This window comes from Triticum urartu, chromosome 3A (assembly GCF_056163025.1).
Source record: "Triticum urartu cultivar PI428250 chromosome 3A, HENAU_Tu73, whole genome shotgun sequence".
Lineage (NCBI taxonomy): Eukaryota > Viridiplantae > Streptophyta > Magnoliopsida > Poales > Poaceae > Triticum > Triticum urartu.
Genome location: NC_141875.1, coordinates 43312183 through 43330980, shown reverse-complemented (window position 1 = coordinate 43330980; position 18798 = coordinate 43312183). Strand labels below are relative to the sequence as shown.

Here is an 18798-nt window from a genome sequence, read left to right as displayed (position 1 = left end):
GGGTGGTGAACGCCCACACGTGTGGGCTTTAACATTTCCGATTTTTAAGGGATAGGAGGTAGACGGACGCATTCTTTTCATTTCATGTTTATTTTCTAGTGTAGGGAGGAGCCTCGTGCCTTCTTCTTGTGAAGGCAAGTGACTTCGCAAACTGCTCAATTGGTAGTCACTGAAAGGTATGGGGCTAGCGCCTTCATAAAAATCACAAGTTGAATATTGGTCAGATCTCTAGGTCTGGGGCAAGTTGCTTGGAAATGTTTTGTGCCTACTTCGATTTGTTGTTCGTGTTTGTGTCTTCAGGCAAGAAGACAAATCCTTTTGTTCTACTGCTAGTACTATGTTAACGTATTAAATGACTATTTTACTTCATGTACTTTCAAGTACATCGATGCTTTTGGTCGCTGTTAGCTCCTCATATATGTAGGCGGTAAATTAATGTTGTCTGCCTTGCGCCCCTAGTGTGTTTTTTCTTGTTTTAATTTAGCTGGCCAGGATTAGTGTTGGTCCATTTTACGTTTTTGACTAGATCAGCCTTGGTGCGCCAAGCTTGTACCAGGAGTAGTTAGAGGGAGATCTTCTAGTTTTAAGTTAGATGTTTATCTTTCAATCTCTATCTCTCTCCCTCCTGTAATATCTCTTCGGTTAGCCTAGCTACCAACTTGTGTAATCGCACCCGCAAAAAAATAAAAAACTAACTTGTGTAACCTATCGAGAGATGGGTCTCTCCTCGATCAATATATACATCACGCGGATCCCCATGGCGGTGGGACGACCCAGATTCCGGCCTATGGACAACCCTTGATATCAGTAATGCAGATAAGAGACAGTGTCGTACGTGTATATGCTTCAAACAGCCCCATGATTTGTTCAAAGCCAGTTTTGAAGGAAATGATGTAATAGGACATGACAGTGGCGTGAGGACCGTCCAGGATGATGAAACTTGGTTTGCTTCCTAATAATAACTGGGATTGTAATTAAGATGACCTTAAATCAACACCTAATGAGATTTAAGAACTCAGGGAAGTATTTGTTAAACATGTTAATGTGGAGGCGTCAAGGGTTCCTGTCTTGCGCCTCACACCTGAATATCTAGGGATAGATCTCCTGTCCTATTACAACTCCCTTTATCCCGATCTCCTCTCTCTCTCTCTTGTATTCTGTCCGGTTACAACAACGGACTGCCTTGTACTTCACGTTTACAATCTATATAAACATTGCGGGCTCCCGATCAGGGGGTTGAGACGCTTCATTATTGTTTTCATGGTATACAGAGCAGGTTTCTTCCACCACGTCTAGCCTCTCCTCATCGATCTCCCAAAACCCATCTCGCTGCCATGTCAACCTCTGCCGCTCCGGTCTCCTCCGGCCTCAACTACAACGTCTCCGAGCCGCTCACCCGGACGAACTATGTCCTCTGGCAAGCCCAGGTGCGATCCCAGATAATGGGCGCCGGCCTGTATGGCTACATCGACAAAACCACGGCAGAACCTCCCAAGATCATCACCACCAAGGACAAGGACGACAAGGATCAGGTGATCACCAACCCTGCCTATGCCCCCTGGTTAATTCAAGATCAACAGATCGTCGCATATATCCTTCGCAATCTCTCCAAGGAGGTGCTGGTTCAGGTTGCATCGATGGAAACATCACATGCGATTTGGACGGCCCTGAGCAACATGTTCTCCGCTGTATCGCTCTCCCGCGTCAACAACTTACGGGCCTCCCTCACCAACGCCCAGAAGGGCAACCAGCTGGCGGCAACCTACTTCGGGCACATGCGTGCTCTCTCTGATGAGCTTGCGGCAGCAGGAAAACCGATCGGGGAGGACGAGTTGGTGTCGTTCATCCTCGCGGGGCTTGACATGGAGTATCAGCCCATCATCTCCGCCTTGGACACACGTACTGATCCAGTCACCGTCGAGAACCTCTTCGCCATGGTAGCCAATTTCGACCAGCGCGTCGAGATGTTCCATGGGACAGGCGCTGGCAACTTCAAGTCCTCCGCCAACATTGCTTCTCGTGGCCGCCAGGGACCCAACAAAGGCTCCCGTGGTCAGCAGAAGGGTGGTGGTGGTGGCGGATCTCGTCTAGGTGGCAGTGGCGGTAGCTACAACAACGGCGGCGGCGGCCACAACGGCGGCGGCTACAACAATTCTGGCTACAATCCTAGCGGCTACAACAGCAACAATGGTGGCAGCAGCCACTATGGTGGTGGTGGTGGCGGTGGCCATTATCACCAGGGAAACAACAACGGCGGCTACCCTCCTCGACGCAACAACAGAGGGCGCAACAACTTTCAGGGGTATGAAGGGTATGAAGGTCGTTGTCAAATTTGCAAAAAAACTAACCATATCGCCAAAGATTGTGATTGGCGTTATGCTGATGACGCATCCCAAAAGAAAAAAGTTGCTGCTGTAGCTGATGCATCGTATGATGTCGATACCAATTGGTAGTTAGACACGGGTGCAACAAATCGCATCACCGGAGAACTCGACAAGGTGACGATGCAAGAAAAGTACCGCGGCCACGATCAAATTTACACCGCAGCAAACGGTGCAGGTATGAAGATTAGTCATATTGGTCAATCAATTATCGAAACTCCACATAAAAATCTAGTTCTGAAAGATATCTTGCATGTACCCAGTGCTTCCAAAACTATTCTTTCCGTCCATCGTATTGCTCTTGATAATAATGTATTTCTTGAGTTTCACCCGTTCTTATTTTTGATCAAGGATCAGGTCACGAAGAGAGTTCTCCATAGGGGTACATGTGTGCAAGGACTCTATGCGCTGCTTCCTCAATATTGTCAGTTCAACAAACAAGTCTATGGTGCCATCAAGCTTTCTGCTGAAAGGTGGCACAGTCTTTTAGGTCATCCCTCGTTTGCTAGTGTTCATCAAATTCTTTAGTAAAAATAAACTCCCAGTTGTTGGTGAGCGAAATTTAGAAACTATTTGTGATTCTTGTCAAAGAGCAAAAAGTCATCAGTTGCCCTATCCTATTTCTACTAGTGTGTCTACTCAGCCATTGCAACTTATTTTCTCTGATGTTTGGGGTCCGGCACCCACCTCCGTTGGTAGACACTCTTACTATGTGAGTTTCATTGATGATTATAGCAAATACACCTGGATATATCTTCTTAAAAAACGTTCTGACGTCTTCCAAGTTTTTCATAACTTTCAAGCACTTGTTGAACAAAAGTTTGATCGCAAAATCCTTGCCGTGCAATCAGACTGGGGTGGTGAATATGAGAAGCTTAATTCTTTTTTTCAAAAGATAGGAATTTCTCATCACGTGTCCTGCCCGCATGCTCATCAACAAAACGGCTCCGCTGAACGGAAACATCGACACATTGTTGAAGTAGGTCTTGCCCTCCTAGCTTCCGCCTCTATGCCTTTAAAATTTTGGGACGAAGTGTTTCTCACGGCAGTACATCTTATCAATATGTGGCCTAGTCGCACTATTGCCAATGAAACCCCCACTGAACGTCTTCTTCACGTCACACCAGATTATAATACACTTCGTGTTTTTGGGTGTGCCTGTTGGCCCAACCTTCGTCCCTACAACTCTCGGAAACTTATGTTTCGATCTCAACAGTGCGTCTTTATTGGTTATAGTGCACAACATAAAGGTGTCAAGTGTCTTGATGTGCCCACCGGTCGTGTGTACATCTCCCGTGATGTTGTGTTTGATGAAACTCAATTCCCGTTTGCCAAACTTCATCCGAATGCCGGAGCTCTCCTTCGAAAGGAAATACTTCTCCTCCCATCTCATCTTTCCGGCATTACTCCTGTGGAACTCGATGATTGTATTGACTTAAATTTGACTAATTCTTCTAATCTGTCATCTGAGTCTGCTGCTACAGGTGGAGCATGTGCTGAAAACGGGGTCCAAAACGGTGCAATTTCTGCTGAAAATAGTGCTCCGTTGCGCCCTGTAGCTATCGTGATGGAGCCGCTGCAATCGTCTTCGGGATCTGAGTTTCCAGTCGTGCCAGGGCCGACAGGATCTGCGCCGGGATCCGCTCCTTCGTCACATCCTGCGCCTGCGCCTGCTCCGCGCCAACACTACAAGAAATATGTCAACTTATGACCTTCTGTCAGTGACCCTTGAAGAATTGGTCATAAATTTATGACCATTTTAGACCAATTGGTCAAAAGCTGTTCAGGGGGATTCAAACCCTAAACCATTGCGACCATTTTGGTCAGAAAGGTCGTAATTTCCTTACACGAAATGGTCACAAAGCAAACAGTGCTAGTCCGCTGCCTTATTTCTAGTTGTTAATGACCAATATAGATGGTCATAACCTTGTAGATTGTGGTGGGTTGTGATGACTAGGCGCCATCTCATCAGTTTTGCCTATGTGTCATGTCCATGTGGCAGTTTTTGCCCTAGGTTGTGAAGCAACCTATATTTCTATCATTCCCAAAATTCCCAAAAAAATCTCATAAATTCTTTGGGTCATATCTTCATCAAATATGTAAAAATCCTTCCTTGCCTAGTTCAAAACTAATTCAACAATATTCATTTTCCTATTATGTTCACAACAACACTTTATGAAGGAAGTGCTATTTATATATTCTTGATTTCCCTACGAATTTTTGGGCACTCTTTCCTATCCAAATCATTACCGCATGACAAAATTCAGCTCCATTTGCCTAGCAAATCTTCCTCGGCAAATTTCCAAAGTTTTTGTCCACCTAGAAGCATTGTGAAGGAAGTACCTTTTTTATATCTCTAAATGACATGAAATTTATACAGTTTCTTCATATGCCCAAATTATCACCCTCCTCCAAATTGCAGCTCAGTAAAATCATCTATGTGAGCCCAGGTTCAATTTATATTTTATGGCCAAATTGGCATGTTGCAAAGCAAGTGTTATATAGACCCCTCCTATTACCCTCAAACTTTTCGGGCACTCTTCCATACCCAAATCATTGCCACATGATAATATTCAGCTCAATTTTCCTAGTAAATCTTTCTCGGGAAATTTCCAAAGTTTCTACCTCGAGAGAAGCTTTGTGAAGTAAGTACTAGCTAGGCTTACCCAAATGATCTGAAAATTGACCAGCGCGTTACCATACCTAAGTAACTTACCTACACCAATTTTGAGCTCATTTCATTCATCCAATCTCTCTCACTAGTTTTCCCAAGTTTTTGTCCATAGAAGAGCATTGTGAAGGAAGTACTACTTTGGCATGTCCAAATGGTATCAATTTTCTACAATGCTTTCCTATGCCCAAATAACCATCCTCCACAAAATTTCAGGTCAATCCATTCATTATTTTGAGCCCAGCTTCAACATTCATATTTTTGTCCAGCGTGGTACTTTGCAAAGCAAGTACCACCTAGGATCCTCCTTTTGAGCTAAAAATTTGTGAAGACATTCTCCTTAGTAGACGATCATCCTCAGCCAAAACTCACGCCCATTGGCCATGTGCATTTCCCGTACCGCTAATCAAACACTTGGCTGCTAATTCATGTTTGAGCATCGATCGGTCTTCTCGTGAGTATCTTATGTTGTAATTTTCTTCCTAGCACCAACCTGGGGAGTGCCCAACCCACTAGACATGCCTAAGCCGCCCAGAACACATGGCAACATTACGGTCACGCGGTGACCACGCGACGGGCATGCGAGTTTACGCGCTCTAGAGTTGAGGCCCTTGGCCACCGCCCAAACCTCGACGTATCGCCACCAAACCATGTATTTATGATTAAATAAGTCCTTATGTAACTAGAAATGATTTTTGGAAAAAATACATAGCAAACTATGAGGCAGCTGCAGTTCAAATTTGACCCGCTTCCAACTGAATCGGCGAAAATTTGTCTTTTTCACGAGAGGTGGATCAAAATTTTTTACACCCAACCATTTTGTCAATTGTGCATTAAATATGGCCTAGTATTTTATAAAAATGATTCGGTCCAATTTTACAACAATTATTTGGTAGTTCCTTCACAAAAAAACCTCCTTTCGGGCACTCAAAAAATGGAAAATGGTTTTTTCGTCCAACGAAAATGAAAACTTCCTTAGGCAACATTGTTTGCCATTCCAATATGCACCCTTGTGCACAATATGAGATCATTTAAACAAACTATGCCATGAATGTGGCCATAAGATTGATCATTTGGCTTGAAAGCCATTGATCTCCACACATGATAGCTCGTTTCTGAGAACACTTTTTTAAAATAATTGCTGTATTACAAGTTTGTTATTTTTCCTAGGAACTTGGCCACATATGATGACACAATGCGAAGGTTTCCCAATTTTTTGATTTTTTTGAATTTTTTATACCCGTTTCAAAATGCAGTCAAAACGGCGGGAATGACCGTTCCTAGCTAGTGGTTCATATCTTGGAATTTTTTTGGTGTTTCTGTGATTAAATAGATACTTATGTACCTAGAAATGATTTTTGAAAAAAATAAATAGCAAACTATGAGGCAGCTGCAGTTCAAATTTGACCCGCTTCCAACTGAATCGGCGGAAATTTGCCTTTTTCACGAGAGGTGGATCAAAAATTTTTACACCCAACCATTTTGTCAATTGTGCATTAAATATGGCCTAGTATTTTATAAAAATGATTCGGTCCAATTTTGCAACAATTATTTGGTAGTTCCTTCACAAAAAAACCTCCTTTCGGGCACTCGAAAAATGGAAAATGGTTTTTTCGTCCAACGAAAATGAAAACTTCCTTAGGCAACATTGTTTGCCATTCCAATATGCACCCTTGTGCACAATATGAGATCATTTGAACAAACTATGCCATGAATGTGGCCATAAGATTGATCATTTGGCTTGAAAGCCATTGATTTCCACACATGATAGCTCGTTTCTGAGAACACTTTTTTAAAATAATTGCCGTATTACAAGTTTGTTATTTTTCCTAGGAACTTGGCCCCATATGATGACATAATGCGAAGGTTTCCCAATTTTTGATTTTTTTTGAATTTTTTATACCCGTTTCAAAATGCGGTCAAAACGGCGGGAATGACCGTTCCTAGCTAGTGGTTGAATCTTGGAATTTTTTGGTGTTTCTCTGATTAAATAGATACTTATGTACCTAGAAATGATTTTTGAAAAAAATAAATAGCAAACTATGAGGCAGCTGCAGTTCAAATTTGACCCGCTTCCAACTGAATCGGCGGAAATTTGCCGTTTTCACGAGAGGTGGATCAAAAATTTTTACACCCAACCATTTTGTCAATTGTGCATTAAATATGGCCTAGTATTTTATAAAAATGATTCGGTCCAATTTTGCAACAATTATTTGGTAGTTCCTTCACAAAAAAACCTCCTTTCGGGCACTCGAAAAATGGAAAATGGTTTTTTCGTCCAACGAAAATGAAAACTTCCTTAGGCAACATTGTTTGCCATTCCAATATGCACCCTTGTGCACAATATGAGATCATTTGAACAAACTATGCCATGAATGTGGCCATAAGATTGATCATTTTGGCTTGAAAGCCATTGATCTTCACATGTGATAGCTCGTTTCTGAGAACACTTTTTTAAAATAATTGCCGTATTACAAGTTTGTTATTTTTCCTAGGAACTTGGCCACATATGATGACACAATGCGAAGGTTTCCCAATTTTTTTGTTTTTTTTTAATTTTTTATGCCCGTTTCAAAATGCGGTCAAAACGGCGGGCTTGACCGTTCCTAGCTAGTGGTTGAATCTTGGAAAACTTTTGGTGTTTCTTTGATTAAATAGATACTTATGTACCTAGAAATGATTTTTTGTAAAAAATAAATAGCAAACTATGAGGCAGCTGCAGTTCAAATTTGACCCGCTTCTAGCTGAATCGGCGGAAATTTGTCTTTTTCATGAGAGGTGGATCAAAACTTTTTACACCCAACCATTTTGTCAATTGTGCATTAAATATGGCCTAGTATTTTATAAAAATGATTCGGTCCAATTTTTCAACAAATATATGGTAGGTCCTTCACAAAAAAACTCATTTCGGGCACTCGGAAAATGGAAATTGAATTTTCTGTGCATAGAAAATGAAAAATCCCTTTGTCAATGTTGTTTGCCAATCTAAGATGTAAACTTGTGCAAAATATGACATCATTTAAACAACTATTTTATATGTCTTTCACCAAAAAACTCATTTTGAGCATTGAAAAATGGAATGAAAAATTTGTATGTAATCAATCATGACCAATTTATATGGTCAAAAAATCTTCAAATTATTTGGTGCGCTCTGATTGGTCCATAGGTATATCACACCGATCATGCGTCAACCACCGTTGGATGCTTCTGGATCCAACGGCAGCCCTCGCCCCCTTACCCTCTCACCCAAACCCTAACTTATGGATCCCCACCTCTCCCCCGATCCACTCTCACTTATCGTCCCACAGCCGCCACCCCCCAACCCTCTCGCTCCTTCTCAATCTCTCGATCGCCAACCACCCAGCCGCCGCCGCCACCATCCTCCTTCCTCTCCCCCAACCCCGGCCGCCGTCAACCCCTCACCTTCCCTTCTCTCCCACGGCTGCGGTCGGATCCGTGCTCCCCCCTCGCTCATGACCTAGACCTAGCCGCATGGCACGGCCATGGCCATGGCGGCGGCCAGATCCACCCCCTCCCCTGCTCCGTTCCCTCGACGCCCGGTGGTCATCCCCCATTAGGCCACCCGCAGCAGCTCACCCGCCCCTCCTCCTCCTTCCCGACGTCGATGCGCTCGTTCCCCGCCTTCCCCCGCCTGAACCGCCTCCTCCTTCCCGCCGATCCTTCGCTTCCCCGTGGCCCTAGGCCAGCATCGACGGCGCTCCCTCCTAGATCCGGCAGCGCCGTCGTCGTCAAGGGCTTCTTTGACCCGGTCCTTGACGGAGGGCAGGCTCGAGCGTCGGGAGATGACCTACGCGTGCTTCTACGCGGCCCAGATCGAGCAAGGCAGTGGTACGCATCCCTGCTCCTCCCCTTCTCTTCTCCTGCATCTCGCCCCCTCCCCCCTCCCTAAATCTGATGCATGCGCCCATTTTCTTGCATGTTCGTGAAGAGACCCGATCTGGTTTTGTGAAGGAAGGGGCCGGCCATGGAGAAGATCTCGCGGGCATCAGATCATCCATGGCGGCCTAGGAGGAGCACCACCGGTTCAGTTTTGTCACTTGCTCCACCGGTTCAGGTGAGTCCCTCCACTTCTCCTCATTTGGATAATCCCAAATCTCCGCTCTCTTACTCACCCCGTCCGTTCTCCCTCCCAGATCCGTCGTCACTCGAGCACCAGGATGTCGGGTTGACTACTATCGACGCCAACGGCCGCCGCCGGCCTCGTCATCGACGACCACACCAACTGGCGTTGCCTCTCCCATGCCATGCCTGTTTAGTAGCTCTGCGTGGTCATGTTTACAGTTGCATGCATATGTTAACTGGTATTAGATAAATTTTAAGAGACAATGTCATTTCGTACTCAAGGTTGCCTAAAATTACTCTGCCATTGTTAACTGAATGAACAGAAACAATACTACATGAGTTCCACTGGTTAGCTAGCTGTTACACAACTCTGCTCTATGTCATGAATTTGGATGAAGAAAATTTGGTTGCTGGCCTAAAAATTAACTGGTCTGTAATTTGGTTGATGCCTAAAGACGTTAAGATTGCTGTGTGGTGGGGGGTTTCGTGTGCTTTTTCTGTTTTGAGGCGAATGGTGATGTAGTTAAAATGTTGGGATTCTTAAGGCATGCCTCCAGTTCTGCGTACATTTGTGCTTGAGTTGGAACCAACACTTGCTCATAATATAAACACAACTATGTGCACAGTTTAGCTAATTATACTAGGGGTGATTAAGAGTGCACTGCACTGGAATGGATTATTGGCTGTGATACTTTTTTTGTATTAATCTACAAACACGTGTACAGTGCATTGTTGCTAGTTTGCTTAGATATGTTCTGTTCTCATCTTGGATGAGCAGTGTTCTCTGGGCCAATATATGTACCAGTTTATGTTCTTCTGCACTTGAAACATCAACATGTATTTTTCCTTGTTTTATGGAATAATTGGTAAACTTCATATTATGCAAACCTGTTGCATTTCACACAATCAAAGCTTGTTACTACATCAGTTGCTTTCTCCAAGTGTCTTGGTCTTGGATTTTATCTCGATATGCACAACACTCCTATATTTTTGGATAATGTTCTGGATAATGAAGTGAGTTACCCTCCAATTTGGACGACCCATTTAGTTGAAACTAGTTTCTGCACCATATGCTATCTAGCTGTTGGGTGCTAATTCTAGTTACTTTATATGAAGCAACAGTTATCTTGCAGCCATCTAATATGCAATTCTAATAATATTTCATATCCTGATTTTTAAGTTGTATATGTCATTCATGCATGAATTCCTTTCTTATGTACCAGCTCCCTAATCATGTTTTTTGTTTTTCGGGTTGCTATCTTGGGATAGAATCCCTTCTCCTGTCTCATTGTGATTCCTGCCTTTGGTTTGATTTGTTTTGTTTTTTGTGCAGGTTGCTTAGATCTGATTTGGACGAGTTGTTGCTGCTCCTGCAGGTGGATGACGAGGCCTCATGGCTGCTCCCTACTCCTCCAACCACATGACTTGGTGTGGTGAGCTCATGTCATCTCATCTCATCTCATCTCACGTGCACAACAAACTTTGGATTGTTCTGGACATGTCTTGGTTCATTATTTGAAAATTTGATTGCTATGGTGTTGTTTGAGGCTGGCTTGAGCAGAGGAAAAGCTGTTCCTTTTTTGATGATCATGGTGATACTGCTGTCATGTTGCTTCTTGTAGTGAGTAGTATACACATGGACCTGATAAAATGGTCCTTGATATGATGGAATTAGTAGCATTTGTGTGGGTTTACACTGTTGTGCCTAAACTACTATGGTTGCCAAGCCAGCATCCATTGCATCAATCCTCATGAATTAGTGGACAATGTACACATAAACTCTATGGAACAATAATGATAGTGATCCAGCACAATAGTTTACTTAATTCCTTTGCTGATGTTTAAACTGATAATTATGATGCATTGGTCCATATGGCCTTGTTTTTTAATGCATATATATGATTTAGTTGACAGACCTTGATCTCAACCTCTGAAGTTTAACAAACTGGTCTATATTACTGAGGATGTATAATGTAGAAGTATAGAAACCATAAATTCAAGCTTCTGCTGTAGCATGCTCAATATATACTGTTAGAGAACAGTGTGTTCTACAAAAGGTTGAAACAGCATGGTCTCGGTCAGTTGTAGGAAGTAGAAACGCTAAGGCTGGCATCTTTTCCACCTCACTGTTTTATTTGTTTTTCTAATTTAATTTTGTGGATAGTAAATTTGCAATTGTAAGCCCTTTGTAAAAAAAATGCATTTTACGTTTCCATGCCATGTAGTGATGAAGCATGTGTCTCTGATATTCTGCATGACTGAAAGGCTGATATCTTGTATAAATTTGGCTTTTGCAGGTAATCCTTTTCCCTGCCACGTTCAGCTGCATCACTCTGATGCCCATGAAGGGTGATAGGAACCATCTTCCTGCCGCCATGAAGGGCCACTTGAAGCTGTCAAAAGACACCTGTAGAGTTTGTTATACTGTGATCGCATTTGTATGTGTTGATGTAATAGATTGTTGCTTCTTGTTGATGTAATAGATTGTTGCTTCTTGTTGATGTAACAGATTGATCGCATTTGTATATTAGAATCGGCTTGTTACACCTGTTTTCTGTCTATTTTGATTTAAATACTGGTTGTTTAATTATTGGCATATTGAAATATGAGGAACATGGCCATGACAACAAAGTTCCACAAACCAGAATCGGACATTTGGGACCTGCTTATCAGAACCTGACAATTGGGACCCATTTGAAAAAGGAAAAAAGGGCCACAACCCAGAAATAAAAAGGCCGAATTATAGGGCCTGGCCCGTGTAGCTTACCCAAATTGCAAGAAAAAAACAATAAATGGGCTGAATTAATGGGCTCGGCCCATGTAGAAAATCGAATTGGACCGGGCTGAATCTTGTGCCACGTCAGATTGCCACGCTGGATGCCTACGTGGCCTGGGGAGGTTGCTAGTGACCAAAACGCCACAGTAGACGTATTTTGGTCATAAATGTTTGCGACCATTCCAGAAGAAAGGTCGCTATAGTCAGTCTACGACGCCCAGCTTTTGACCTTATGTTTTTGGTCACAAAAAGGTCATAAATGGAAATTTGTGACCTTTCAGTGACCAATAGTGGTGGTCATAAGTTGACATATTTCTTGTAGTGCAATCCCGTGCCAGCCCGCATCGGTCTGCGCCTGGGTCTGACCCCGCGGACGCGCTCCACCAACCAACCAGGTTCTCGGCTGAACCTCGGGTCTACACCAGGCGGGTCCCATCCGCGGCAACCGCACCGGGCGCGCGCTCCCAGCTGGATTCTGCCCCGCCTGGATCCTCTGTGGCCATCCCGTCTTCTCCTCTGGTTCCGCAGGCCGCAGAAGATCCTGTGCCTGGTTCCTCGGGATCGTCAGCCTCGATCCAGGGGGAGATTGCCGATTCTGCTGATGCTGGTGCATCTGGATCTTCAGCGCCAATGCATGCTGTTGCTACACCACCTCGTACACGTCTCCGTGCAGGTGTGATTCAACCTACAAATTATAAAGTTAAATTTGGTTTGGCTGCTTCCACAGGAGAACGTCGCGCATATAAGGAAGCTCTTGCTGATCCTAGTTGGAAAAAGGCTATGGAGGATGAATATCATGCTCTTTAGAAGAATAACACGTGGCATTTAGTTCCCTCACGGCAAGGTAAAAATGTGATTGACTGCAAATGGGTGTTCAGAATCAAAAGAAGGTCTGATGGCACGATTGATCATTATAAAGCCAGGCTTGTTGCAAAAGGTTTTAAACAGAGGTATGGCATAGATTATGAAGATACTTTCAGTCCTGTTGTTAAGGCTGCTACCATTCGTCTTGTTCTATCCATTGTTGTGTCTAGAGGATGGAGTCTTAGACAACTAGACGTGCAGAATGCGTTTCTTCATGGTGTTCTGGAAGAGAAAGTGTACATGAAGCAACCTCCTGGGTTTGAGGACAAAAACAAACCGTCTCACATATGCAGGCTTGACAGATCACTCTATGGACTGAAGCAAGCCCCCAGAGCATGGTACTCTAGGTTGAGTACAAAACTGCAACAACTTGGTTTCACTCCTTCAAAATCTGACACATCACTGTTTATTTACAATAAGTCAAACACTTCAGTTTTTGTGCTTATCTATGTTGATGATATTATTGTCACAAGCTCATCTAATGAAGCAGTGACAGCCCTCTTGTCAGATTTGAACTCAGAATTTGCTCTTAAGGATCTTGGTGACTTGCATTTTTTCCTTGGCATTAAGGTCAAGAGAAACAAAGAAGGTGGTCTTCATCTTTCTCAGGAAAAGTATGCTACAGATCTTTTGAGGAGAGCTGGGTTGCAGGGTTGCAAACCTTCCCCAACACCTTTGTCTAGTTCAGAGAAACTCACACTTGTTGAAGGAGAACTCTTGAATCAAGAGGATGGCACCAAATACAGAAGTCTGGTGGGTGCGCTTCAGTACTTGACTCTCACCAGGCCTGATATCTCCTTTGCAGTAAACAAGGTTTGGCAGTATCTTCATGCACCAACCACTGCTCATTGGACGGCAGCCAAACGTATACTGAGATATGTGAAAAACACTCTAAGTGTTGGTATAACCTTCAGTAAGTCACCATCCACTCTTGTTAGTGCCTTCTCTGATTCTGACTGGGCAGGTTGCTTGGATGACAGAAGATCAACTGGTGGCTTTGCAGTGTTCTTTGGTCCCAACTTGATTTCTTGGTGTGCAAAGAAACAGCCCACAATTTCCAGATCTAGTACTGAAGCAGAATACAAAGCACTTGCCAATGCAACAGCAGAAATTATTTGGGTGAAGTCTATGCTTAAGGAACTTGGCATATATAACATTCGGACACCTTGTCTTTGGTGTGATAATCTTGGTGCGACATACTTGTCAGCTAATCCTGTGTTTCATGCACGTACTAAACACATTGAAATTGATTATCACTTTGTGAGGGAAAGAGTTGCCAACAAGGAATTAGACATTCGATTTGTTCACTCGAAGGATCAAGTTGCTGATGGGTTTACAAAGGCACTGGCTACAAGGCCGTTTGAGGAGTTTAAGCGTAATCTAAACTTGCGCAGTTCAGATTAAGGGAGGGTGTTAAACATGTTAATGTGGAGGCGTCAAGGGTTCCTGTCTTGCGCCTCACACCTGAATATCTAGGGATAGATCTCCTGTCCTATTACAACTCCATTTATCCCGATCTCCTCTCTCTCTTGTATTCTGTCCGGTTACAACAACGGACTGCCTTGTACTTCATGTTTACAATCTATATAAACATTGCGGGCTCCCGATCAGGGGGTTGAGATGCTTCATTATTGTTTTCGGTATTGATACTTAGAAATAGAAGTTCAAGACACTATTATTAAGTTGATCAAACTACAGAAGTTCGTATCTCTTAGCGCGCAACGAAACCGGGGCACCATTTAAGTTTGCAAAACTAACTAGATTGACACAGCAAGTAGAGAACACACACAAAGTCCAAACTTCAGCAAACTCCAGACCATCTCCTCACAAAGTCCATGTGATCATCAGATGGATTAACACCTCGCCACTCCATTCTCTACAGCAGAACATAGTATAGCAATCGAACCATGGAATTGACACCTAATTGCACAGAATCCTCAAGCTTCTGGATGTTTCAACGATCCCTTAAAGAAAACAACTTTAGTCACCAAATGCTAATTGTACAGAATATTTAACACTGGATTTGGACCTGAACATATATTGGTCCTTACGAATTTCTGAATAAGGCAACTAAGTTAGCATAGCTTTAGCTTCGGAGAAGAACTGAAATTTCAAACAAGTATGTTCTCCAAGGAGATAGGCCTCAACAAGCTCTAGGCTGCAATTGTACTGATAACTTCAAAAAGTGGCATGACAAGAGATTACACTATAAATGAAATATATAGCGCTAGAGATATCGTGTCATATGGGGCTGATTCAAACTAAACTTTACAAAGGCTACACCATCACTGACTTGTATCTAAAATGTTTTAACAGTTAAAAATAAATCCAGTGCACAGATCAATACCTTGTGAGATTCAGAAACTTGGGGAACTCCGATGTAAGGAAGGACTTGAGAAGGTGTGATTTTTCTCTGACCATGTCGGCATCTTCGCCATCGAGGTCTTCCTCTCCATTAATATATGGAACAACTGAAATCATTTTGTTGGTAACCATATCCATGGTAACAACCGAAACCTTGTTAATCTTCTCTCTTTCCTCAGACAGCAAAAAGTGTATAATACTAGGGTCGTCCATGCTGACAAGAGGGTACTTGGGGACAGCATCGCGCGGGAGACGTTCAGAGGTGTTGTGACGCCAGAATTCATAAGCTGTCACAAACGTATCCCGGTCCCACTCCATGTCAACACTCTCCGTTGCCTTCAAAACATCAGTGATAATTTTATAACCCTGGCGAGGTTCAAGTGGGCCACAGAGCCGACCATCGGTGCGAACAACAGAAGTATACTTGAGAAGATCACCCCCACCAGTGACACATATGCTGCGGTTCACCTCAAGGAAACCTCTTTCTCGGTATCCAGGACGGTGATGGGTAAGTAACCCTAGATAAGAGATGGTAGGCGTTTCTGCAAATACATCATAAAATAGAATACCTCCTGTGTAGTAGGAAATCCAGCAAATACGGTTGTTGAACGTGGTGACAGCGCTAGTCGACCAATCAACGAGTCTCCAGTATTGATGCTCCTTGTGCTGGATGGGTATCTTATGAAGCTCCCATGTGCCATCATCATCCGTAGCTGATACACGAGAGCGGATCATGCACACTTCAGCTTCCATCATGTCGTCTGGGCCTGGTATCTTAGTGATACTAGCCAGCTGTGCGACGACAAACTCATCTTCATGGCCAGGGGATGATCCACGAACGAGCCCCAGAGTGTTGGGCAAAAAGTGTCGACGTGTAGTGATTGCCTCCGTGTCTTCCTTGAAAAACGGAGGCAAGACCATTGGTATGGTGCAAAGCGGAAGGCGTTTGAACTCGATGTGCGGCACAGGATCTGAGGATGCCACACAAACGAAGTTGTCAAACGTGAGGTGGAGGCCAAAGTAGACGAGCCGGAAGAGGAGGAGGTCGCGATGTGCGGCAGCCAGCTCGGCGCCCCTTCGTTTGGTGTCGCCGGGCCACCGCAGGTAGAGGCGGGAGACTGCGGGGGGCTCGGCGTGGAGGATGGCGACGTCGAAGGGCTGGCCGAGGGAGGTGGACGAGGTGGCCCTCAGGGGCGCCGTGGATTCGTCCGGGAAGCACCAGCCGTCGCAGTCGCCCTCCTCGCCCCTGTGGTAGATGAAGCGGTCCAGCATCATCCAGCCAGCAACCTGGTCGGATCGAGCCATGGCCATGGATCGGCGGGCGGATCGTTGGGATTGATCAAGACGTAGGGAGGTTTAGCTGGGTTTCTCGTGTGCCTCTCCGCCTGATGCGTGGAGGAAGTCTATTTTATGAGGAGAAGAGACCGAACCAAAATCAGTATGGAATTTGCAACTTACGAAAACAAACGTTAAGAACTAGGAATGTACTGTTGGACTTAACCAGCAACCACGATGGTTATCGTGTCCAGCGTACACGAGACAATCACCGGTTCTGAGCTCTCGTGTGTGTCTCTCCCCGGAATAGCTTACAAGTGCTCCCATATGTACACGCATGCCTGCATGCCGGCTAGCTTCTTTTTTTTTTTTAATAAAATAACACTTTTATTAACTCAATATGTAGCATCGAAGCATATACAAAACAAATAAGCAACACCCGACGGCTGTACATTTAAGATGCACACAACCACACTTCAAAAGTCCAACTAAAATAAATACAACATAATAGCAACAGCAAAGGCATAAGGGCATCTTCAATTTGAACCGAAAGTAGCATGCATTTAAACATAAAAATAGATAGTTTTGCATAACCGAACATAAAAAAATTAAACTAAACTAAGCAACTAAACTAGTTTTGGTCGAAGTGGAGGTCATAGCCAATCCTTCCTGGTCAGGAACGGTGTGCCGCAAGCTGGGTCCGGGCCGGTGCCGTCGTCGGGGTCGTCGGGGACGACACTCCTCCACTCGTCGATGTCGATCTCCTCATCCTCGCTGCCCACCTCGCCGCCCTCCACGCCACCGCCTGCGCTGCCTTGGACCTCGTCGTCGGAGATAACAATAACCTTGCCGCCGGCGTCGGCAAAGATCATCCGCTTTGCCTCCACGAGCTTCGGGTGCTCCCGGCGGAGCTCTTCCATGTAGGCCTCGAGGCGGCCTCGGCCTCGAGGCGCTTCTTCGCCCCGCGGTCCTCCCGCACCATAGCCGAGCTCAGCACCCCCGGCTCCGGCAGGACGAGTTGGACTGGACGTGTGCCTGGGGGCAAATTGAGCCAAGCCGCTGAGCCGTGGAAGCGGACCTGCCAGTGGTCCTACTCCATGCCACGAGCTCGCCCGTGTGGATGGTCCCGAGCCACTGCCGGGTGTGGGTCTCCCGATCCGTGATTTCGACCACCCACGTCCCCTAGTGCCACTGCCAGACCCCCAAGGTAGGTCCTCGTCGGCGGCCGGGCCGGAGGAAGGACTGGGAAGTCATCGAACAGGCGTAGTGGCGCGGCGGCGGGCAGATCGGGCGACCGGCGACGGTGGCTTGATCAAGAGCTCGCGGAGGACGACCAGCACGCGTGGTGGCGCGGATATATGCTGCGGATCGGCGGCGGGGACCGGTGGCCACCACGTCCGGCCATCGGAGGGGCGGTGGAGCGGGGCCTGGCGGCAGCGGTGTGAGGGGTGAAGAGGAGGCAGGGAGAAGAGGCTCCGATTTTACTCGGCCACGTAGAGATGGAGTAAATATAATCAGATTTTTAGGTTTGAAGTAAAAAAATTACTCCACTAAGCTGTATAGAGGATCGGCTAGGTCAAACTTAGTGGGGTAAAAAGCCAAATTTACTCCACTAAATAGATATAGGGGATCGGTTAGAAATGCTTTTAGCGCCCAACGAAACTGCGGCGCCATACAAGTTTGCAAAACTGAAGACTAGTAGAATACCCGTGTGTTGCCATAGGCATTTTAAAAATCTCACTCGTTCATCATGATCATGTTCTACTGGAAAGAAACATCTGATGTTTATGGATATATGATATTCCTCATTGCAATTAATGTCACTAAATTTCTTGATCCATCAAACCATGGGTAAGTGCAGAAGTAAATGAATCTGAGTTCAATGCCCATGCGTTGCCAATGGCTAACAAATGTCTAGAAAGAGAAATGTTGTGTGGTGGGGTCATTGACTATCTACATGGGATGATACTTCATATTCGTCATGTTGTAGACAAATGCATCTCATTACCGCCTTCCTCTCCTCCATCTTCTCAGCCACCACGTGACAATTTGCTTCCTTCCTCCCACTGTCCTCCAATCTATGTGTTTTCTCCCCCTACCTTGCACAACTATACTGAGAATCTTGTTCAATTTCAAACAACCTTTTCCATTTGGCCATCTCGTAGATTAAAGATGGCTCACACATGTCAATTATGTCAATATTGTGCACTGGCAAAATCCACGCACTAAACATGCGATGGTGACCGGGCTTGGTTAGCAGTTGAAACATGCCTACGATAAAATGTTTACTTGAAACAGATATTTTCGAGGATAATTTATTTGAAGGAAAAGGAGATATTTGGGTTCATCCTACCGCATATACCTTAGGGAACAAATTTCATTAA

At 44.7% G+C, this 18798-nt stretch overlaps 2 protein-coding genes across 2 annotated transcripts; one reads left to right on the top strand and one right to left on the bottom strand.

The window, feature by feature from the left end:
- The first annotated feature begins 1334 nt into the window (after positions 1-1334).
- LOC147978348 (uncharacterized) lies at positions 1335-12718 on the top strand. The gene is made up of 5 exons (XM_087514718.1): positions 1335-2311; positions 10469-10511; positions 11433-11573; positions 12440-12584; positions 12639-12718. The coding sequence occupies exons 1-5, from the start codon at positions 1335-1337 to the stop codon at positions 12716-12718; spliced, it is 1386 nt and encodes a 461-aa protein (XP_087370844.1).
- Positions 12719-14695: 1977 nt separating this feature from the next.
- Positions 14696-16450, bottom strand: LOC125546601 (uncharacterized). The gene is made up of 2 exons (XM_087516578.1): positions 15123-16450; positions 14696-14717 (listed from the first exon to the last, which is right to left on the bottom strand). Exons 1-2 carry the CDS (start codon positions 16448-16450, stop codon positions 14696-14698), a joined length of 1350 nt encoding a protein of 449 aa, XP_087372704.1.
- Positions 16451-18798: the final 2348 nt, after the last annotated feature.